General features: G+C 33.0%; 2 protein-coding genes across 7 annotated transcripts; one reads left to right on the top strand and one right to left on the bottom strand.

The window, feature by feature from the left end:
• Positions 1 to 4718: 4718 nt before the first annotated feature.
• On the bottom strand, positions 4719 to 8093 carry LOC145001846 (nuclear speckle RNA-binding protein A-like). Of its 6 annotated transcripts, none has more exons than XM_078961187.1 (7): positions 7870 to 8093; positions 7636 to 7767; positions 6909 to 7054; positions 6406 to 6715; positions 5396 to 5457; positions 5160 to 5244; positions 4719 to 5046 (listed from the first exon to the last, which is right to left on the bottom strand). In XM_078961187.1, the coding sequence occupies exons 2-7, from the start codon at positions 7748 to 7750 to the stop codon at positions 4940 to 4942; spliced, it is 825 nt and encodes a 274-aa protein (XP_078817313.1). In that variant the 5' UTR covers positions 7751 to 7767; positions 7870 to 8093; the 3' UTR covers positions 4719 to 4939. The 6 variants fall into 6 exon arrangements, with proteins under 6 accessions (XP_078817313.1, XP_078817312.1, XP_078817311.1 ...); XM_078961186.1 differs by having other exon boundaries at positions 7636 to 7755; XM_078961185.1 differs by having other exon boundaries at positions 7636 to 7752.
• Positions 8094 to 15017: 6924 nt separating this feature from the next.
• LOC145003342 (PH, RCC1 and FYVE domains-containing protein 1-like) lies at positions 15018 to 20864 on the top strand. Its single transcript, XM_078962474.1, has 9 exons — positions 15018 to 15571; positions 16085 to 16171; positions 16527 to 16616; positions 16738 to 16824; positions 16895 to 17011; positions 17096 to 19171; positions 19239 to 19385; positions 19453 to 19985; positions 20475 to 20864. Exons 1-9 carry the CDS (start codon positions 15524 to 15526, stop codon positions 20638 to 20640), a joined length of 3351 nt encoding a protein of 1116 aa, XP_078818600.1. The 5' UTR covers positions 15018 to 15523; the 3' UTR covers positions 20641 to 20864.
• The last annotated feature ends 3042 nt before the right edge of the window (positions 20865 to 23906 follow it).

The following is a 23906-nucleotide window of genomic DNA, read 5'->3' as shown; positions in this document are numbered from 1 at the left end:
ACCTTAATATATACAAAAACATAATTTTTTTTTGTTTTTTTTTATTTTATTTTTATAAGCTATTTTTATCAAAAAATGATTTTAAATATACCAAAATTCATGATTTTTTATTCTCTACAAATAGACATCCATATTGATATAGTTTTAAGATAAAATAATTTTTTTTTTAATTTTCAGCTATCGTTATTCATAAATGAATAACAATACATCAAGTTTTATTACGGTACGTTTGTTATTCACTTATGAATAAAAAGTATGATTTTTTTTTTACAATTTAAGTATCATTCATATATGAATATAACATATAATAAACATAGTATATTCATATTTTAATATTGGACGATGAATTCACTTGTGAATATTAACATAGTATATTCACTTATGAATATTAGATGGTATATTCACTTATGAGTATTAAATGATATTTCATATTTGAATATTACATAGTATATCACATGTGAATATTACAGAGGATATTCACTTGGGAATATTAGATGATATATTCACTTATGAATATTACACAGTATATTGACATATGAATATTACAAGGTATATTCACTTATGAATATTGAAGGTATTTTGAAAAATATATATAATTTTTATATGTTATTCACATATGAATAACATACAGACTTGCATATTTGTTTTGTGTTTTTAATAATCATATACTGATTCAGGTGAGAAAACATATTCATATGTGAATATAACGTGATAATTTAGTTTATGCATTTCATCAAACAGTTGGAGTGCAAACAAGTTAACTATTTTAAAAATGTTAAAAACATCAAGTTATAAATTCCAAATCATCATATATTTCCGATTTCGACTTCAGATGCGACATCCTATCTCTGATCGATTTCTCAATTTGATTTTGATTTTCGAAAATCCGATTGGGAACCTGTGGAACCGATTCTAAGTCTCTCAATGTCGACTGTGATTGCGAGTCCAGAACTCTGATTCCAATTTCATGAACAGCGAAGAAATTCTGGTTTAGTTGAAGAAATTTGGATGATTATTGAAGGTTGGAGGAAAATTTTTGATGATGAACGAACAGTTATCGAATTCTCTATAGTTACGTATTTGAGATTGAAGGTTATTACGATATTTACAAGTTTGCCACCGTGTCTTTTATGCTTAGATTAAATGAATGGCTGAGAATGATTCCCCCATTCTCAACCTTTTTTATTTTCTCAATTGAACCCACCTATATATATATATATATATATATATATATATATATATATATATATATATATATATATATATATATATATATATATATATATATATATATATATATATATATATATATATATATATATATATATATATATATCCGAATAGTTAGTTTGAAACTTACGAATTAACCATAAACACGTTCAAAACTTAACCCAAAAACACAAAGAAGAATTTTGAAAAATCATGCATAGGTTTTGAGAACTTTTTAACTCTATGAATTTTCGAGCTAAATGGATTTTCAAAAGCTTCATTTATTCCTATCCCTTTATCACTTATTTCTACCATCTAATCATTTTTTAAATCATTATTTTTATTAATCATTTCACATTTTTTTACTAATCATTATTAATTAAATTATGATTACATAATTATTATTAATAGTTATTTTAAAACATTATTTTTATTTCAATTCTAACACTCTCATTTTTATTAAGCTTAAAAAATATATACATAATAATATATACAACTCATTTGTATGAACTTACTACAAAATATATTATCGTCGATGTAATATTATTTTTCTAAAATATTATTTATTTCATTTATTAAATAGATTATTTATAATGCTATTTTTATAAAATATATGTAAATATTTTTATTCAATTTCTTAAATAAAAAAAAAAAGTTAAAACACAACACAACAATAGTAAAATAATATTTTAACGCAACAAATAATAAAAAAATTCAAATATAAAATAATATTTGATGCAAAAAAATAATAAAAGGTTCAAATACATATGCACTTAGTCTTTAATATGTATCCAATGTGTTTAATAAGTACGAGACCTAAGTTGACTGTTTAAATCAAAACACGGCCAATACATAGTTTGCCATGTAGATGCAGACAGACTTCTATGAGCATTCAAATATGTTGTGGTAAAAGGCATTAGGTAATTTCCTTTCAAAAACACCGACATATAATGAATACCGTTTACAAGTACCAACGTAATGGCTCGATGGGGTTGAAACTCTCCGAGACCTCTCCGAAGAGGGAAACGTGTCGTAGATTGTTCGTGGTTTAAACAATGAACGATTACACCAAACTTGTTGGCAATCAAGTACCAGTCAAAGGCATATGCAACCAATGTCGCTGGGAAGGTGCAGGTGATTGAAACCAACATAATGACCGGTATACCTCATTGAACTCGTCAGTAAAAACTTTATGGTATGCGTAATATTAATTCTCTAACTCTTCAAGCAATTGTTTTCGAATATAAAGCCATTGGTCTTCATTATACCCCAAACAAATAGCTACCGGTCGAAACCCACATTTTTCATCACCTTCTACATCATGTATATCGTCGATGTAATCATGAAATATATTTGGAATACCATTCATTTAGAATGGATAATGTCATTGGGGTTCATCATTTAAGTAAATCTCACATGAAAAGCTATGTCATTGGGGTTCATCATTTAAGTAAATCTCACACGAAAAGCTATGTCTTCAGGTTCTTTATTTAAATATATCCCATTAAACTCTGATATGGTTGAGAAGCTGCATCTACGAGGAGCATGATTTGGAGGATTGACTTTCTTTTTCTGTTGTTTCTTCACACTTGGTCGTCCACGTGTCTTTTTTTGAACTGTAGGTTCTCCAATATCAGTTTTATGCGGATCATATATCTCTTCTAGCTTTCTCCTATAAAACTTTTTCTCGGCTTTTGATTGTTTGTTGAAGTTTTCTTTATATTTATCCACTACATCATCGCATCTAATATCGTCGTCAACTACGGATGTCGTATCTAAAATATCAAGCTTCCTCTAAAAGATATCTATTAAATCCAAGGGTATACTTTCACCTGTATTGAAATATAAAATAATTATTTATCTAATATTTAAAAATCTATTTGTATGTTGGTAGTTGAACATACTAACCTGAAATCGAGTAGAAAGAAAGCATGCAAACACATGGTAACCCACAACTGTTACGTAGTTTGCAACCACAATTTGAGGAGTCTAACATTAAATCACCCAACCTTTGAACCTCTCCTAATATTATGTCTAAAGCTTCGTTTGAAACATGGCCCCGCAAAAATTGGAAACACGATAAGTTGTGGTGATTGTAGCGAACAGTCAAGCTATTTTCAAAGCTTTCGTAGATCGAAGTAAGTTGTGATTGCACGACTTGATTAATTCGTTGCACGAATTTATCAAGATTAGAGTTTGAAGAGTTTAAAATTTTCTTTAACTTGGAATGTTGACTCTCCGCTCTATTGGTCGTGTTGTTTCCAAAATTGAGATGTTGATCAACCCAAACAGACACAAACATTTCATTGTACTTGTTTAATCATGTATCATCTATGTATCTCATAACACTTGTGAAGTAAAATAAATAAACAAAATAAGTTCATAAACAATAATATGAAGGTTATGATTTAGAAATATAGTTAATAAACAAACTTACGTGGATAATTTATCAACATTGATTGTAGTCGTTTGTAGTTTTCCATGTATGCCATCAATGTTGGAGACTCAACTAGTAATTTCCATAATATTCTTTTAACTTCTCTTCCTCTCGTTCTTTGTTCCACAGTGATAGCGGTGGTTAAGGTGACGATTCAGCCGCCACATGAGAGGGAGGCAACGATTCCGTCGACTTCAAGTGGTCTTCGTGACGTTTCAGACTATTTCCGGCGAGGTTTCACGCTTCAAGTAGTTTCCGGTGATGTTTCAGACTTCTCTTCCTCTCGTCCTTTTTAATTGCTATTTTCTTTTTCACGTGCCTCCTCTCTTCTCCGGCGATGCCAGCACTGTTAAGTGTGGCAATATATCACCGGCGGTGGTTGAAGATAATGTTTCCGGAAAGTTATTAGATTTTAATAGATTTGTTTATTATTTTTTATTATTACTTAATTATTTTTATTTTACTTGTTTATATACATGTATCATGTATTATTGTTTGATTAAGTGGAAAAATGTTCTTCAATTTACTATGTAATTGTTGGTTGTATTTGTTGCAATCTATAAATTGTTTTAATTTACAGAAAATTGAACACACTTCACAAAGATGAAGTTGTAGTCTTCCATAAAAAAAGGTTTAAATTACACGGTATGCAGTCTTCTTTGTAATACGCTATCTTCTATGTAATACACTTAACAGTGTACAGTTATTGGTTAATAATTATGAATTTCTAAAAAAGCTGTAATTGAAAAAAATCAACTACCTAAAAAATAATAATTATTCGGGTAGGAAGATAAAATCAACAGTATTAATAACAGTTCCATTTTCAAACCTTCTGAAGAAGGAAAAAAAAAAGTTGTTCAAATTCATGTTTTGTCAGACAAAATAGTTCAAAAGTTATAATTTTCAAATCCCGTTGCATTTGAAGAAAAAAAAAAAAAAAAAACTTACATGGTTGTTGGCTTCTAGTAATTAACCTTGTATGATGATGTAGCACGTCAACTTGTACTACATTGACTAATTATCTTAACTGATTTGATTAAACTTAAAAAATACAAATACAACTCCAAAAGAATTTCAAAGAATCAACAAATCTAAAACCCAAATTTTCTTTAAATAATCTAAAGTGTTGTATTTTCTAGTTACTATATTTAGTTGTTGTATGGATGGCGAATGAATTATTAGAAAGACTTCACAATACAAAATAATAAAACACCAGAAACATTACAAGACTAAATTAAAAATAATAATAATAATCAAAAAAAAAAAAAAAATCATCTTCCTCTGCATGCCAGCTCATCGCCTCCCACCCCGGCGCGTGGGTCCCGACCTTGGACCCGGATACTTGGAGAACTGCAGCCTCAGATATGCAGAATCAGGATCATGTTCATCCATCTTATAACCTATTCACCAAAATAAATAAATAAATAAATAAAAATGATGTAATAGAAAGAAATGAAAGTAAGATTCTATAATACACAAATAAACTGAAGTATTTATCCTTAAAAATCATTACCTTGTAAAGCACTCATTGCAGTTGCTGCACAAGCAGGAGTACTAAAATCCACAAAGCTAATAACAACAGGATCTCCATTTCGCTGCTATAAAGAGAAAAATAATACAAATTTAATTTGTATTATTAAATAAAAGTAGGATATTATATAAACATTTTGAAAATAGCCAATATAAAAATATAAGTAGTGGAGAAGAAAACAAATATAACTAAATTTGGTGTTATGAATTTTGGCTTACATGTTTTGATTCCTTGCTTACAAGTCGCACTTCTTTATACCCAACAAAAGGACGAAAAATATCTTGGTATCAAAGTAAAGGAATGTGAGTATTTCATATAATATTGAACAAAAGACACGGGGGGTTATATATGTCTTTTGCACACAGGAGAGGTTGAGAGATCAAGAGTAAGTCTTTGTCCCAATGTTTTGAATGGGACAATAGCTTGCAATTTTTGTCCCATTAACATCAGCCTCGGTCCTTGTTCAATGCATGTAAAATGACCATTTTGCCCCTCTCCCACATAACAAACAAGGTAAAAGGATATTTCAGATGATGAGGATGAGGAGGGCATTCACGTCTTTTTGCATAGGTGAGAGATCAAGAAGTCAAAGAGAGAGTCTTTGTCCCCCCCTTATTCCACCTTTTTGGGTGGGACAAAAACTTGAAATTTTTGTCTCATTAACATCAGTTTCAATCATAGTCCAATGCATGTAAAATGACCATTTTACCCATATCCTGTATAACGAACGGGTCCCAATGGATATGTATGATGATAAAGATTAGGAGGGCAGTAATGTCTTTTGCACATGCCAGAGGTCAAGAGTTCGGTATCCCATCCGTCTTTGTCCCACCTGATTGAGTGAAACAAATTTTCAATTTTTGTCCTATTAACAACAGTGTTAGTCCTAGTCCAATTCACGTAAAATGACCATTTTACCCCTGTCCCGTTGGGACTCAAAAGGATACAAGCCACCTCTCTCCTCATTAAAACTTTTTGAACGGGACAAAAACTTTCGACTTTTGTCCCATTACCATCAGTCTCAAGTCCTAGTCCAACACAAGTAAAAAATGACCATTTTGCCCCTGTCCTACATAACAAAGGATACGAGCCACCTCTCTCCTCATTAAAACTTTTTGAACGGGACAAAAACTTTCAACTTTTGTCCCATTACCATCAGTCTCAGTCCTAGTCCAACACAAGTAAAAAAAATGACCATTTTGCCCCTGTCCTACATAACAAAGGATACGAGCCACTTCTCTCCTTGTGCAATTCGGAGGGAGTCCTTCAATATAAAGAGTACTTGATGCATCAGCAGGAAGAGGCAAAGTTTCACGTACACCCCTACCCATCATATTCATATCAACAAACGAATGATGATGATGATTATGATGATCCATTTGAAGGGCTCGACCATTTGGTCCATGATCAAGGCCCATGGGCCCACCACGGGTCATTGAAATCGGATCCGATAAAGGAAAAGAATGCATTCCACCACCAATTTCCCTTCCAACCCCTGACACAACACCATAGCCACTACCTTCCCCCGATGAAGGCTTCTAAATTATTCATAAACAAGAACATGTAAGCAAACTAATCAAATAAAGAAACATTCATGTGCTCTTTCTTTTTGACTTTATACAGAAAGTCAAGGAAATGAAAATTTTTAGAAATTATTTATCCAGACAACACTTCATACAAGGTAGACTTAAAAAGAAAATAAATAAATAAAAAAAAAAAAATAGGGATTACTGCAGTTTGGAGGTAGTGATCATATGCAGATCCAATTGTCTTTGTGTCCTTTATAGCATGACTGTGGGCCCCTCCAAGATCATCATTTTGGGGCAAATAATTATTAGACATTTCATAAGAGAATGGTAATCCAGCAGGTGGGAGGTCTGCATTTATCCATAACAGGTTATAAATTAGCCACTTATTAAGTATTATTACAGTTATATGCAACTTGCTATAACAGGTTATAATGGTATATTTTGAACAAACATTAATTGATTATAATTGGCTACCTTCTAGACATTAAAATGAGAATATGAATAGTGACTAAATGAGCACATATACAATATCATTGGTTGCTAAATGCCTAAATCATTAAATAAAGTATTAAATGAGCACATAGAGAATCGTTTGTTGCTAAATCTTGACCATAAACCCTTCTTTATGCTCAAATGTTAAAGAACTGATATTTTGTCAACTAAAATTTTAGAATGTTAAATTCTAGAAAATCAAGATCAGGCCTGGTTGAATGTTGTTACATAGAAGGAGCATTGAGATTGAAAGTAGTAGGATATTTCGAAGTCACCCCTAGAATACTGGAACGGATCCAAATTCGATGATTACTTCAAAGTTAATTAGCTATGGCGTTTTACATTTGTGAATCAAAGCATCAATCTTGCATACCCAAGCACCAAATTACTACCAATAATCAAACGAAAAAAGCTCATAGAGATCAATTGGTATCTACCATAATCAGAACGAGGTCGTTTAAGCAGTGAGGCTGAAGAATATAGTTGCTGTTGTTCCTGCTGTTGTTGCTGCTGCTGCTGCTCTCGTTGTCTACTCCAATAGCCATCTGCCATTTCTGCTGTAAATTCAGCTTGTGCAAGTAAAGTATCGAATCAAACGAGAGACGAAACTGAAAATTCGTGAAAAAAATCGATAATTGGAGGGTAATTAGCGGGAATCATGAGTTAAGTACCTGGCACAGAGTATAGAACCCTAGGGTTTGCGTGTTGTGCCCAGTCGTTAAAGGGCAAACAGAATCAAAATTGAAAGCTTCTCCTGTTAGGAATTTGGATTGCGGATGCAGTTTGAAGCGACTCAAGGAAGTCAAGTGGCAACGACGCACGTAGACGTGGATTTGTTACACTATTTGCCCCCTAGGGTTGCATAATTGTGGTGACTCCAAACGTGTTGGTGGTAGGTTCTTTTCGTTACAAAAAAAAAAATTAGGGGATAATCAATAAATATGATTAAATGATTGTTTTCATTATTATTATTATTATTATTATTATTTAAATTTATTATAAAACTGTTATTTATTATTTTTATAATATAGTATGTTTGTAAAATTACGTAAGAATAGGTTTATAAAAAAGAAATTATGAATATGAATTCATTGAGAAACACGATTAAAAAAAAAAAAACAATAATTCTATATAAAATACAATGGCGACTTCAATCGATGCAATTTGACATGGTTTTAAAATAATATGAAATAGACATTGTATCTCCATCCTTTATATAATTTATACTAATGATCAAACTATACACTAAATATAGGTGCATATTGTAACATTGAATATATATATATATATAACGTTATATTATTCATCAATACTATCTTTTTACACTAAAAATTGGATAAAATATAATATACCTACAATGATTTTTTTCAGTGTTAAGTATAATTTAAGAAAGAATTTAGTTGTTGCATTATTTTTTATATTATAATTATAAATTTAGTATAAAAGATAGTGTTAATGATTGGAATTTATCTAAATCTAATACAAATCTAGGAAACAAACAAGTCTTGCAAAAAATAAATGATTTACTAATGCATCTCCCTAAATACGATCGATTGGTTGGCTTTTTGTCTCCTTTTGGTCAATGATCGTGTATCCTCTAATGAGATGGGCTCGTGTTTTTCCCTAAGTCGAGAAACTAGTTGGCATCCGCTTCTAAAAAGTGATCACACTTTTAGTGTTTGTAATTGCATAAGAGATCAATGAAACTTATGAATGTTTCGATCGGAATAAGAAACTTAAAAAGATTCCCGTCAGACAGTTAACTGATATATAGGTCCTAATTAGTGGTGTTTCAGACTTGCTTCAAATGTGAATCATGAAAATCTCTTTTCAAACTTCTTGCTTCTTCATCTTTGTCTTTAATTCGAACCTCCCTCCGGAAAAATGTTTCTTTTCTCTCGTAAACGAACACAAAAATCATCGTAGTCACAATGAAATCATCCGATATGATTGTGTGCTTTTTTTTTTCCTTGGGTCTACATGGTTGTGTAAAATGTCCTTTGTGCCCTTCCTTTCACACGATTGTGTGGATTTTAAGGCATGTATCTATATGTTTGCGTCTATATGCTTGTGTCTATATGTTGTTGGATCGCCATCCTGTGATTTCTATTTTTCGTTTCTCTCTTTTGGCACATGAAAATAGTCCCAAGTGATCCTCAAATGTTCCAAACCATGCCCCATGACAATAAACCAACTCCACACAAGTACACAAAAGTCCTAGAAAACAATGAGATGCATCATGTGAATGTGTGAAATGCAATGCAAAAAGACAAGGAAAACATGTTAAAATATGCATAATTGTATACTAGGGCAAGTGTGTTTAAAATAGGAGGATCTATTCATATATCGTAAGTGCTATTAACTTTTTCAGATCATGCTTGTTGTTGACTAGGCTTAAAATGCATCCAATACATATAAAAGAATGGTTTTGTTTATGAATCTAAATTAATTATACTAACAACGCCGCAAAACACATTTAGAAATAATTATATATGTATAATGGAGTCCCACTAATCACATCTGCCATGAGTGCAAGAGAAACCTAGTAATCATTCCAAACAAGGCATGGGAAGATTTAATTATTTAACAATAATAATTCTTGTTTTAAACGAAGTTGCTTCCATAATAAATCGAAGAGTCTATTCCACAGATTGAACGGTTAAAAGTTCTGTTAAAAATCCAGACAAAATAAGAGTGCAATGTATTTTATCAAGCGTTAATGAACTCGTGTTACAATATTCACAATATTAATGTATCCAAATTTTTATGGATCAAGTACAAGGCGAAAACACAACCCTTAAACTAAACTTCCTTGTGCAATAGTGATGTATCCTTTTTCACATTTATTGATCTTCTTTTGTTGAAACTTTAAAATTTTACATTGTTTACATATAATAGCAACATGTTTATAACTCCTTGAACATAACAAACTTATATTTATTTACTAATAATGGCAATTTGTAACAAATAAGACACATTCGAAATATAAGTATGTTGGTATTATAAATAAAAGTATGTTGGTATTATATACAAAGTTATCATGGATAAAAATAAAATGCATGTTGTTATAACGGTTAAAACTAAAGTACATTCTCCATATTGGTTGCAAGTGCAAAGTACGCTATTATTCTACACAATCTTATGCGTAAAATAAACTAAATGCATTGTTATTATAAGTAAAAACTAAAAATATATTATCCGTATTTGTAGCATGTTACTATTATACACAATTTTATCTCGAATATTGTAATGTCATCAATTCTTAGCCGACTTGTGGTTGGGAGTGTTTGCACATCTAACCTTGTGTTGCTAATGCAATGGCGATGGCACATCAAAACTTACGAAAATTCTCTTTGGGCTCTTGTAATTCGTAATATACACAAGTGTTTTTGTCAAAAGGGTGAGCCTTTAGTTAAAGGATCTATTCAAGTAACTGGAAGATACTAATCAATGTTAAATAACTTTGCTCTATGTTTTAGCCAATTAAAGAGATCAAATTAAATTTCATCTACCGGTTTTATATATGTAATCCTCGTTTTCTTGAAGATAAGAGCATTACTCGTCTTCTATATGAACCAGTGAGATAAGAGCATTTATCTATGTTCAAAGTTAGTAAAAATATTAATATTTATACTAAAATTTCCAACAAAATGATCCTTGTTAATTTATATTGCTACAAAATGTATTTTTCAGTCACTTGAATAGATCCATTTTTTATTTAAAAAAAAAAAAACAGTCGTAAATCGAAAATAACTAAAAGGTAAAACAATTTTGAAAATCAGTATTTTATAAATTTCTTTAAAAAGAAATCAAAATATTCGGTCCGATTCGATTTTAAACAAACACAAATATACATTAAACTATGCTGTCTAGTTATAATGTTTAATAATTTTCAATTAATATTCAACAAAATACATGTTTATTTTACTAAAAAGCATACACAAGCAGAAAAACAACAACTAAACTAACAGATCTAAAACAACCAAAACTCAAAAACAGTTTTGTAAAACTCCGACCAATGCATTATGGCCTGGTTTCACTTTTATGCTAACATTGAACCAAGCCCTAATGTTATTTTTTAATTTAAATTTAACAAATATAATTAAAAAGAAAAAGCATTGAGAGTGATTGAACAGTGTTTGGTGAGCTTCCCCTTCGAAGTTTACACATACACCCCACTTAGTTTATTTTATTACAAAAGGGCCCCGCATATGCATCATTCATACCAATACCTTGGTCGCTCACCTACACAATCTTCGTAGCTCGTCATCCCAAAATTCTGAGCCGATTACCGATAACGAGAACGCTTTTTTTATTTTCACTTTTCTTTTTGTCACGCATGCTTCGAGGAAAGATCGCCGTACTTAATAATCCTCGTTACCCTTCATTGATTATTACTTAGTTAATCAAAGTTTTAATGATTCAAATATGATATTATAATACCTTTTTTTTTTTTTTTTTTTTTTTTTAATTGTAAAAAAAAAATATTTTCTAATTCTAAATTCTAAAATAATAATATTATAGTAATTAGGGAATGTTACCTTAACCAATATTATTTCTTTGTGTTGGTATATCAGTTTTCATTAACTATTTTGTTAACATGTTATCAAAAACATTTTCCAATCTCTATAGTTGTTTCTGTTATTTTTTAAATTTGTTTAATGTGTTTTAAGAAAATGAATAATAATTGAGAATAATATTTAATGAAATAAATAAAGTACAATACAGAAAGTTAGAAAATTAAAATTACTGGTTATTTCTTTGAAAATATAAAAAGTAATAAAATTATTGCATGCATTAGTTATAAAATCTTAATAAAAATACTCTATAATTATTAAAAGTTTATTATTTAATATTAAAAATAAAAATAAAAATAAAAATAAAAATTAAACAAATTGAATGATGAGAAAATAATAAATACATTTGAATTAAATATAATTAAAGAGTTGTTAACTGAAGGGGTTTGACACCTAAAACTTCAAATATCATTTAGTACAATCTAAATGATTGATAGTAGTGTGACGAAATAATAAACATAATAATTTTTCAATAATATAAGCTTGTTTTATTTGATTCTAGAGTATATAGAGTATTAGCCTTTCAAAGAAAAAAAAAACTTCACGTTGAATATGTTTTGATTATATATTATTAGCAGGTAATTCGAGTTTGAACATTAGTTTCATTACATATCATTAACCTCTTAAAAAACTTCACTTTGGACATGTTTTAATTATATATTATTAGCCTCTCAAAATCTTCCTGTTGAATATGTTATAAAACCGTTTTATGAAATAATTTGAGTTTGGATTTGATTGAATAAATTTCTGTTTATATTTTTAGTATATAAATAAACTTGGAACATTTATTTATTTTTCATAATATTTTGATGTGAATGATGTTAATAACTTTTTTTTACTAGACTTAATTATTTGAGATAGTTTCATAGTTATTTTAAAAATAATTCAGATTGTCTAGTGAAATGTATGATACCAAATACAATTCTATATATATATATATATATATATATATATATATATATATATATATATATATATATATATATATATATATATATATATATATATATATATATATATATATATATATATAAATATAAGTAAATCACAAAAATGGTCCATATAGTTTCATCATAATCGTAAATTTAGCCCCAATTTGTATATTATTCGCATATCTACCTTAAAAGTCTTAAACATGACATCCTTCCCCCACCCACCCCATGTGAAGAGTAACCGCCACCACCATCATCCGCCTCCATCATCAAGCACCACAACATCCTTGTAACCACCATCTTAAACTCATCATTACCTTGTCCTTCTCATCATTACCTTGTCCTTCTCGTTCTCCTCCTATCATAGTCGATCCACCTCCCTTCTTATCTTATCGTATAATCCTTCTCAAGTTTCAAGTTACTCCTTTGAAACTCTTTTTTTCTCTTATCTCCTTCATCATGTTTAAAAACTTCAAAATGCAAATAATAATAATAATAAATAAATAAATAAATAAATAAAAAATAAAAAAAATCATAGTTATAAATTTTTATTTGGTTACAATCTTCAAGCTTTTGAAGAGTAAATTCGATTTGACTCTATATTTTTCATTTTTCATGTTTATATTAATATTGTCTCATGTTTAAGTGTAAATGGTGTTTAAAATATGTATTTTGGAGGTTTGGTTGCATACTTTGTCATGTATGTGTTTGGAGCTTTTGAACCCATATTCTTGATAAGTTTAGTAGGGTTTTGTAAGGTGTCTTTGAAATAGGATTGTAAACGAACCAAATGAACATGAACGAGACTTATTCATATTCGTTCGTTTAAGTCAGCCGAACAAATTAACGAACACGAACGAGTTTTTTTTGTTTATGTTCGTTCGTTTAACATATTGCACTGTTCATTTATGTTCGTGAACATGCTAAAAAAACGAACATAAATGAACAAAGATAAACAAACATAATTCAAACATATATGAACATAAATGAACATATATAGTATACTAATGTAATCAAATACAATTAAACATATATGAACGTTAAAAGAACTTATATGAACGAACTTAAACAAATGTAAACAAACAATATAAACGAACGTTCACGAACATAATTGAACGAACAAGATCATTGTTCGTGTTTGTTCGCTTAACTGAACGAACGAAAATATGTATTCATGTTCGTTCATTTATTAAATAAATAAATATAAGCGAATTTTTCGTCGAACGGTTCATTATCAGTTAGCTGAAAGTTCGGTTCATTTATAGTCCTACTTTGAAGTGTATTTAAATGAGGTATGGAAGAAACAAATGTTTACGTTAATGGACGCATTTTTCTATTTTTTTGTATTGATTTTCAAGATGGTAGTGGTAGGGTGCATTGGGGCGCCCTTTATACTTGTAAATAATATAACAAAAAAATAGATATAAAATTTAGTTATTTTTCACTGAGTTAACAGTTGGTCATGGATTGTGTTAACCAAGAGGAACTAACTTTGTAATTTTGAGAAAATTAGACAAAACCTACTATTTTAACCAATTTTAAGCAATGTTGTAAAAAACGTTCGACGTTAGCTAGTCGGTGGATTGAGATTAAGCGATTAATCGGCTAGGCGGAGATTAATCGGGGATCATTAATTGTTAATTTGTTGACTTTTAAAAACTTAAATATGACTAATATCATATCAAAGTTCATAAATACCACTAATATTATAACAAAATAGGTTAATATGATTAATACAACACTAATCATGCCTCAAATAGTTTTCATTGAGATAGATATTCTTCAAAATGTTAAAATTTCATTGTTTTATACTGTTTCACTCATTATGTATGTAGGGATTAATCGCTATGCGCCCTTTAATTGGTCGAGTAGTGCCTAAGGATTAATCGGGATTTTTACAACAGTGATTTTAAGTAGATTTTAAAAGACTATTTATATAATTACTCAAAATATCTAACTAAAGAAAGCTTTTTGTTTGAATTCAAATATTTTTCGAAACTAAGATCAAATAATCTTTTCAACTTATCTATCCAGCTAATTATATCAATTATTCTTAAAAAGAAAATGAGGGCTACAATACTACAAAGTAAAAATGTAATTTAAATAGTTTAGATAGTTTAGATGGAGCAATTATCAAAGCTTGTATAATAACAACACAAAATTAATTCTTGATTACTTAAAGAAAATAAAATAGTTATAAAGTTAGGTTACTATTTAATAAGATTGTCTTTAAATTATAATAATATATCAGAAATTATAACAGTGACAGAATAATTAGCAAGTAGTATAAATTGGAAAAACAGAATTGCGTTCTTATATTTACTCCGCCAAACAGCCAGAAATTCTCTCTTTGACTCCGCTTACTCCGACGGGACCACATTCCGATTTCGTCGCCTTCCGTCGTCAATCTACCAATTTGACGGCCGGGAACCGCCACTAATCAGCGTCAGTGTCATACCTTTCTTCACCGGTTGAAAACAGATAAGCGTTAAGCATCATACTTTCCCCCATTTATAGTTCAAGGTCAAACGGCTGTTGAAATCTTCCAAGATATCTCAAAGGTGTTCAACTCAAACGGATTATTGGCGCGGTTTGTAGATCTGGTGGGCGGAGTTGGCGATTTATAGGGTTTGAAAGGACGATTTTCGTTTCTCTGACAGCGACGTGAAGGGAATTTCGTATGCTTTGAGGGTTTGAACTTAGATGTGAAGTGAAAGGTTGATGGTAGTGTACGAAAGACCAAGCCTGCTCGCCATTGATGATGACCGGAGATTACAGTGACGTCTGGTGGTGGGCCGGTGAATCTGTCACATGGAATGGCAGATCTTGTTAGCTACGGTAACGCAGACCGTGACACCGAGCAGGTATTTTTGATTCCCCTATGATATATAACCTGCCCTACCCTCGGAAAATATGAGATCTTGTTAGGTTTGACATGACCAAATATATTATCACTCTTCTCCATGAATCTGTCAATATATATGAAGAGTAATTTAAGCAAAATATGCGTTTTTTTTAATCAATTGCTACAGTTGAGGAATTGGATGTTTTCTCTTAGGGTGTTTGGTTTTGTACATTTCCTGGTAGAATAATTGAATTTTAGGGAGATTACTCAATGACATTGGATCATAGCTATCTGTTAGCCTTATGACAATGGAAGGAAAAAACTAGGGCTCTCACTCATGAAACTGTGCTTATGTATATCATGTTGGACTCTAATTGATATATCAGTAATCACCATGAAATTATACATCTCATTAATAAGCTACCAAATAACTTATGCATATGTCTTAGTTACAAAACATACCATATATATGTTTACATGATATTGCAACTAGTGTTTCCATTGTTCTTAAATGCTCTCTTTCCTTTTGCAGACCTTAATTGCTCTGAAGAAGGGCGCTCAGTTACTTAAATATGGTCGTAAAGGGAAGCCCAAATTTTGTCCTTTTAGACTTTCTCATGTGAGTTATCAAACTTATTCCTGGTTACTGTTTTTCTTTTGCTTTTGGCAACATTATATCATATGAACAAAAATTGCATCACATGACAATGTGAAGAAAGTTTCTATTGGCTCAAATTCTGTTTCTATGTATTCATTTGCATCAGGGTAGTATTGTCATTTCACTCATATGCGTGTATTTTCCAAACGGAAGGGTAAAATGGCCATTTATTCAAAAGCAACAGACTTTGTGTATACAACATTTACTCCATACAAAATTACAAACCAACACTAAATTTGAAAAAGACAAAACACGCCCTTAGTTCTTTTTGAGAATATATGATTGCTGATGTCTTTATATCTAAAAATACACACAGGATGAATCATCTTTAATTTGGATTTCCACAAGTGGTGAAAGGAATCTAAAATTATCTTTAGTCTCAAGAATTGTCCCTGGACAACGAACTGTAAGTATCTATAATCTTGTATCATTATTTACATAATATGCCCCTCTATATGTCTTGCATATAGTTATCTCATTATCTAAAATATTTCGCATAATACTTCTTTTTACAAATATGCCCCTAGGCTGTTTTCAGACGCTACCTACGCCCCGAAAAAGACTATCTTTCATTTTCTCTCATATACAACAACGGAAAACGATCTCTTGATTTGGTAAGTAATAATTCTAAAATCTAAATTTCTAATACAATTTCATTTTTTTTTTAATTATTTGTTTTTTTAGATTTGTAAGGATAAAGTAGAAGCTGAAGTGTGGATAGCTGGCCTCAAAGCATTGATTTCTGGACAAGGAGGTCGTTCCAAAATTGATGGATGGAGTGAAGGAGGTCTCAACATTGAAGTAATTTTTCTTTTTAATTATTAATTGTGATTATTATTATTTTTTTTTTTGCTATTTTATACTAACTTAATGTTAAACAAACAGGAAAATAAAGATTCAACATCAAACAGTGCAAGTGACAATTCCATCAGTGCTCCACCAGATTTAAGCTCCCCAGACGCATCATTCGGCTCTAATTCCAACACTTCTCCCATGAATTATCAAAATCCTTCTACTTTCGAAAAGTCAACCACAATGTTTGACCAAACAAACATCCAAGTCAAAGGATTCGGGTCGGATGCTTTTCGGGTCAGTGTCTCAAGTGCTCCAAGCACATCCAGTCACGGGTCAGCCCAAGATGACTATGATGCTTTGGGTGACGTGTACATTTGGGGCGAAGTAATATGCGATAATAATAACATCATCAAATTAGGCCCCGATAAAAACCCTAATTCTTCAACCACTCGAGCAGATGTCCTCTTACCCCGACCCTTAGAATCCAACCTAGTCCTAGATGTAAACCATATATCATGTGGGGTCCGCCACGCTGCCCTTGTCACCCGCCAAGGCGAAGTTTTCACATGGGGCGAAGAATCGGGCGGGCGGCTCGGGCACGGGTTCCAAAAAGACGTGACACAACCGCGTTTACTCGAATCACTATCCGTTTCCAACATCGATTTTGTCGCGTGCGGCGAGTTCCACACGTGCGCGGTTACAATGTCGGGCGAGCTTTACACGTGGGGAGACGGGACCCACAACGCCGGGCTACTCGGGCACGGGACAAACGTGAGCCATTGGATCCCGAAACGAATCGGTCACCCTCTCGAAGGGCTTAAAATCGCGTCGGTTACCTGCGGGCCGTGGCACACCGCTTTGATTACCTCCACCGGGCAGCTGTTCACCTTCGGTGACGGGACATTCGGTGTTCTCGGTCACGGTGACCGAGAACACGTCCCCTGCCCGAGAGAGGTCGAATCGTTATTAGGGTTACGAACTATCGCGGTCGCGTGTGGCGTATGGCACACCGCCGCGGTAGTCGAAGTAATCGTGACACGGTCGAGCACCGGGGTTTCCTCCGGGAAACTCTTCACATGGGGCGACGGGGATAAAAACCGGTTAGGTCACGGTGACCGAGAACCGCGTCTTAAACCGACATGTGTCCCATCGTTAATCGATTACAATTTCCACAAAGTCGCATGTGGACATAGTTTGACCGTAGGGTTGACCACCTCCCGTCACGTTTTCACAATGGGGAGCACAGTCTACGGGCAGCTCGGGAACCCTCAATGTGACGGAAAGCTCCCGTGTTTAGTAGAAGACAAACTATCCGGTGAGCCCGTTGACGAAATCGCGTGTGGGGCCTACCATGTTGCGGTTTTAACTTCCCGAAATGAAGTCTACACATGGGGAAAAGGGGCGAACGGGCGGTTAGGGCACGGAGACATCGAAGACCGAAAAACCCCGACTTTAGTCGAATCGTTAAAAGACCGACACGTGAAGTTTATATCTTGCGGGTCGAATTACACTGCTTCCATTTGTCTACACAAATGGGTTTCGGGGACCGAGCAGTCGCAGTGTTCATCGTGTAGACAAGCGTTCGGGTTCACTAGAAAGCGACATAATTGCTATAACTGCGGGCTCGTTCATTGCCATTCGTGTAGCTCGAGAAAAGCGTTACGCGCCGCTTTAGCACCGAACCCGAGCAAACCGCATCGCGTGTGCGATTCGTGTTTTGTTAAATTGAGTAAAATGGCGGAAGCGGGCGTAGGGAGTAGACGAAATGTGATGCCACGGTTGTCGGGGGATAACAAGGATAGATTGGATAAATCGGATATGAGATTAGCAAAGTCGGGGTTGCCTTCGAATCATGATTTGATTAAGTTGTTGGATACTAAAGCGGCCCGCCAAGGGAGAAAGGCGGAGGCGTTTCCGGTAGGGCGGTCTTCTCAGGCGGGTGGTGGTGGCGGTGGGGATTTCCGGTATGCGGTTCCGAGGCCGATTGTGACTCAGTCGGGTGTTAATTCGAGGGCGGTTTCACCGTTCTCGAGGAAATCGAGTCCTCCGAGATCGGCGACACCGGTTCCTACTACATCGGGGCTTTCTTTCTCGAAAAATGTGGCGGATAGTTTGAAGAGGACTAATGATTTGTTGAATCAAGAAGTTCTTAAATTACGTGGGCAGGTAGATTCTTAAAGTTTTGTTAAATTACAATGTTTTTTGTTTTTTACTTTTTATGAATCTTGTTCAGGTTGATAGCCTCAGACATCAATGTGAAATTCAAGAAGCAGAACTTCAAAAATCAAGAAAACAATCTCAGGAAGCAATGGTATTGGCTGCGGAGGAATCTGCTAAATGTAATGCTGCTAAAGACGTGATAAAGTCTCTTACATCACAGGTATTTTCTTACAGTTAATTAAAAAAAAATAGTTTTTTATGATTAAATTTGTTATTATATATTGCAGCTTAAAGATATGGCAGAGAGATTGCCACCTGGATCCTATGACCTTGACAACATTAAGTTACCAAATGGTCTGGACTCGAATTCCATGCTTCACAATTCTGATACAAGTGGAGAAAATCAATTAATAACTCCAATGGACATGTCATCTTCTATAAATGAAACATCGGGACCCACTGAAACATTCGCTGGATTCACTGAATCTATACGGACATCTAACGGGAATGATGGCGATTCGGATGCCAGATCTCTTAATGGCACCACAGGGGCAGTTGTGGAAATGGGGAACAAATATTTGCCGGATCATGCGCCTCCTTCTAAAGAAGCAGAAAATAACGGCTTCAAATCTAGAAATCCAGCTTCCAATAGTAACAATAACAACCACAACAACAACAACAACAACAATAATAATAATAATACCTATAATGCCACTGATCAAGTTGAGGCCGAATGGATCGAGCAATATGAGCCTGGTGTGTACATTACACTTGTAGCTCTACGTGATGGGACCCGTGATCTCAAAAGAGTCCGCTTCAGGTACTACCCATTTAATAAAACAGGTTGTACTGTGTTTGTCATGCATTGGATTGAGATGGAGACCGATGTCGATAGGACACAAAAATGCAAATTTTTGTCCCACCCAAAAAGGTGGGACCCAAACTTACTTTCGCTCTCTCGTCGCGCAAAAGACGTAAATACCCTCCTCGTCCTTATTATGAAAAACAACCCTTGAAAAGTTTGTCAGGTCTGTCCCGCCCAGTTTACTCGTATCATGTCCCGTTACACGGGACATGATTGGATTGGATAGGATGGACCTAACAAACTTTTCAAAGGTTGTTTTTCATGATGAGGACGAGGAGGGTATTTATGTCTTTTGCGCGACGAGAGATCGAAAGTAAGTTCGTGTCCCACCTTTTTGGGTGGGACAAAAATTTGTATTTTTTTTGTGCTATCGATATCAGTCTCTGTCTCAGTCCAAACACAGTAGAAGGTGACATACTTAAAATTGGTTGTATGAATGTGCAGTCGTAGGAGATTTGGGGAGCACCAAGCGGAGACATGGTGGTCGGAAAACCGTGAAAAGGTTTATGAGAGATATAATGTGCGAGGTGGGTCGGATAAGTCATCAGTATCTGCTGCCCAGACTGCCCGAAGGTCAGGGGAATCTCTAGGTACACCAAGCCAGTACTAAAATGCTATTTACCAACAGAGATGGTTCTTTTCCATGGCTCCTTTTTTTTTTTTTTTCCCTTTTTTTTACTCAGATATTAATTTTTGGTTTACCTTTTTTATTGTGATTTATTTATTTAGAGGGTTTAAATTAAATTCAAGGGTAGTTGGTTGTTACCTGTGTATTGTGGTGTAGTGTACATAACTCGGTAGTTATTTTTATGATTATATCTATTTAGCAACCAACCTATCTTGTTCACTCTCTCTCTCTCAACAATTTCAATGAATTTATATCTATTTTTTTAATCAAATGTATACAACGATTTTCTTACTAATTTATATAATATCTATGTTTTATTTGTAACCGAAGATTCCAAATTAAAACAAGAACACATAAATTAGTTAACGAGAAAGTTCCACTTGTAATACATTTTCATCATTTGGTTTATCAGCAGTTGCAATTTCCGTTGTTCCATAAAATTTTGTGACTTTTAAAGACCATACTTAAAAACAAACACCCTCTTATTATAGCGTATCAACGATTACTTTTTAAAAACCTCTCATAGGTTAACTCTACAACATTCACAAAGTGGTGAAAGTGTGTAAACACTAGTGATTTCGCTATTGCATGAGCACAAGGTATACAAGAGCATAGCAATTTATTACATATATGAGTAATATCATGTAGATTGACAATATCAATTTTCATTTCATGTAATCATGTACTTTAAAGATTTATTCTCAATAGGGTATTACCTTATAAGGTACACATTTGAATATCCTCCTTCGAAACACAAGACCTGATTTCATCATAAATTCATGATGCAATAGATACTATGATTCTCCTCATAAATGCTAAAATAGTTATATGTTGATTGTTGACGTTTATATATTTATTTCCACCATCTTTGCATGGACAATACCAGCATTGCATCGTGTTATGTATAAACCTCGATGACATCATTATAATTACATTTCGTTCATCTATCGATCATGCGTAAATGGAATAGATGGTATTAGAGGTGATCATATTATAATGCATGCTATGGAAGCATACAATCACCAATTTATAATGACCCAATATTGTCATTTGTCAAACATTTATTTAACCTCATTAAAAATTAAGGCCACGATTCTCGAGAGTCTATTTTACCCACTCATTTGGCTAGGAGAATGATTGGGTGGTTTCTTTCCATGGACAGCGTTATAAACATGTTTCCTAAATAATTCCCCTTTAGGGGTGTACTATGTATGAACATCAGGGGCCACATGAAGTATTGAAACACCCAAATCTACAAATTATTGGTTCATCAACGACAAAAATATTAATAAAACTAGTGTTGTATTTAAAATTAACCTTACAATGAAATTCATGGCAACAAATAAGAACTCAAACCCATCAGAGTCATTTTCTTGATATGAGTAAATGTTTAGAGATTATTAACCTTTTCTAGATTATAACAATTGACAGGAAGGCTATAAAAACTTTCTTAAAAAAAAAGTTAGATGAACTCATTTCTAACAACAATTTTTTTTCCTTAAGATAAATGTATATGTGGTGCGTGAGATAAGTTTGTCAAAACCTTAACCAATATATATGATGGGAAAAAAAATTAAGACACCAAGTATGAAAAACTTTCATCATGTTCTTGAGTTTTTTAAGGACGGAAATGGAATGAAATGGGATGAAATGTGTGTTCTTGAGAGTTTTTTTTAAGGAGGAGAAGGGAAGGAAATAATTGTTCTTGAGTTTTTAGGGGAAGGAAAGGAAAGGAACATAAATGTGTTCTAAATTTCATATAAGGATGGAAATGAAATGAAATTGAGTGAGAGAGGGAAAGAGAAGACTTATTATTATTATTATTATTATTTATCAAATCTTTCCTTCTAGGAAACCGAAGGAAATGAAACTTTTATTTCTTTCCCCTTCCATTTCCTTCTGCTCCATTTTTTTCTTTAAAAAAAACTCAATAAGAGTTAAAGCGTGGAACACTTTAGGTCCCTTCTTGGTAAAAAACACATGCTTTGATTTTATTTTAGTGTGAAATGGGACATTTGAGAATTGTTGGTCATATTTGTAAATACCCAAAACTTTTGTTACTTTGGCATTATACTTTAAAAAAAAATACCCGAATCCAAAATCCGAACTAAAATTATCCTAAAATTTTGGATATTCGGATATCCGGTTTTTCGGATTTGAATCCAGGTAGGATTTTCGAATTTTCATATATAAGGATTATCAAATATTTAAAATTACAATAATAATAATATATATGTTATATATAATTTATTTGAACTTTTATTCTAGTTCTGATTGGGATATATGGTACCTAGAGCATTTTATTGTGAATGTCTATGTCATTACATATTTTTTTGGAACGACAAATATATTATAAAAACTAACGAAAAGATAGAACCAACCCATTACAACAGTATAGAAGCTAACGTAGGGTTATGAAGCTAAGTAGTCTAAGAAATCTTGACTTTACTAAACCTATTGGAAATCCAATAATATGTCTTATCTATGACATTATCAAGAAGAAGAGATTTCCTAGATAAAACCGGTCCAAAAAGAGTGAAATATCAAAAATTCCAAAGACACCAAAAATATGTGAAAACCACAACATCAAAAGCCTTTCTTTAACCTCCCCTTAATGAAATTGTGTTCGACCAAGAAAGTAAGGAGTTTTCAAAAATGTTATCTAGAATTTTCATATGACTCTTGGAAAGTCGGAGTGTCCGTTGTGGCTTTCCATCACTAACAAACACAGTGTTTTTGCATTGAGCGTTTTTTCTGGATTGTACCTTGGAGATTTCGGGGTGTCTTATCTGATTGATATGATCCCTATCCTTATGGGGGATGTGTGCATGATAGTAAGGATATAGTGGTTAAGCATGTTTGGTGTGATAATCGACTATGAGGGTCAACGGGTGGTAATTCGAACCCCAAGTGGGGGAGAACATATTATTTATGGAGAGGGTACCAGAGTTGAATTAGCCTTTTGTTCTACTCCCAGGGCTCGACAGTATCTGTAGCATGGGTGTATGGGTTACATTGCGTATATTGTTGACACTTGGGTTGGGAAGGAGACTTCAGTTTCCAATGTACCCGTAGCCAGAGAGTTCCCAAATGTGTTTTCGGATGAGTTACCCAATGTGCCTCCTGAGAGGCAGGTTGAGTTCATGATTCATTTGGTCCCGGGTGCGGCCCCGATTGTTAAGGTATCATACTGATTAGCACCACCGGAGATGCAAGAGTTGTCCTCTCGGCTTTAAGAGCTATTGGGC

Source organism: Lactuca saligna, chromosome 6 (genome assembly GCF_052625555.1).
Source record: "Lactuca saligna cultivar CGN05327 chromosome 6, ASM5262555v1, whole genome shotgun sequence".
Taxonomy (NCBI): Eukaryota; Viridiplantae; Streptophyta; class Magnoliopsida; order Asterales; family Asteraceae; genus Lactuca; species Lactuca saligna.
Note: the sequence above shows the minus strand (reverse complement) of the source record. Positions and strands in the feature narration are given on the sequence as shown.

What these genes read in the sequence shown, in the direction of transcription:
- LOC145001846 (XM_078961187.1), bottom strand. Translation starts at nt 7,750, where the DNA reads ATGGCAGATGGCTATTGGAGTAGACAACGAGAGCAGCAGCAGCAGCAA. An exon ending in ACGACCTCGTTCTGATTATG is followed by an intron (nt 7,055 to 7,635) that starts GTAGATACCAAT and finishes GGATAAATGCAG; the next exon opens with ACCTCCCACCTGCTGGATTA. An exon ending in ATCACTACCTCCAAACTGCA is followed by an intron (nt 6,716 to 6,908) that starts GTAATCCCTATT and finishes TGAATAATTTAG; the next exon opens with AAGCCTTCATCGGGGGAAGG.
- LOC145003342 (XM_078962474.1), top strand. Translation starts at nt 15,524, where the DNA reads ATGGCAGATCTTGTTAGCTACGGTAACGCAGACCGTGACACCGAGCAG. An exon ending in GAAAACGATCTCTTGATTTG is followed by an intron (nt 16,825 to 16,894) that starts GTAAGTAATAAT and finishes TTGTTTTTTTAG; the next exon opens with ATTTGTAAGGATAAAGTAGA. An exon ending in TAAAGTCTCTTACATCACAG is followed by an intron (nt 19,386 to 19,452) that starts GTATTTTCTTAC and finishes TATATATTGCAG; the next exon opens with CTTAAAGATATGGCAGAGAG.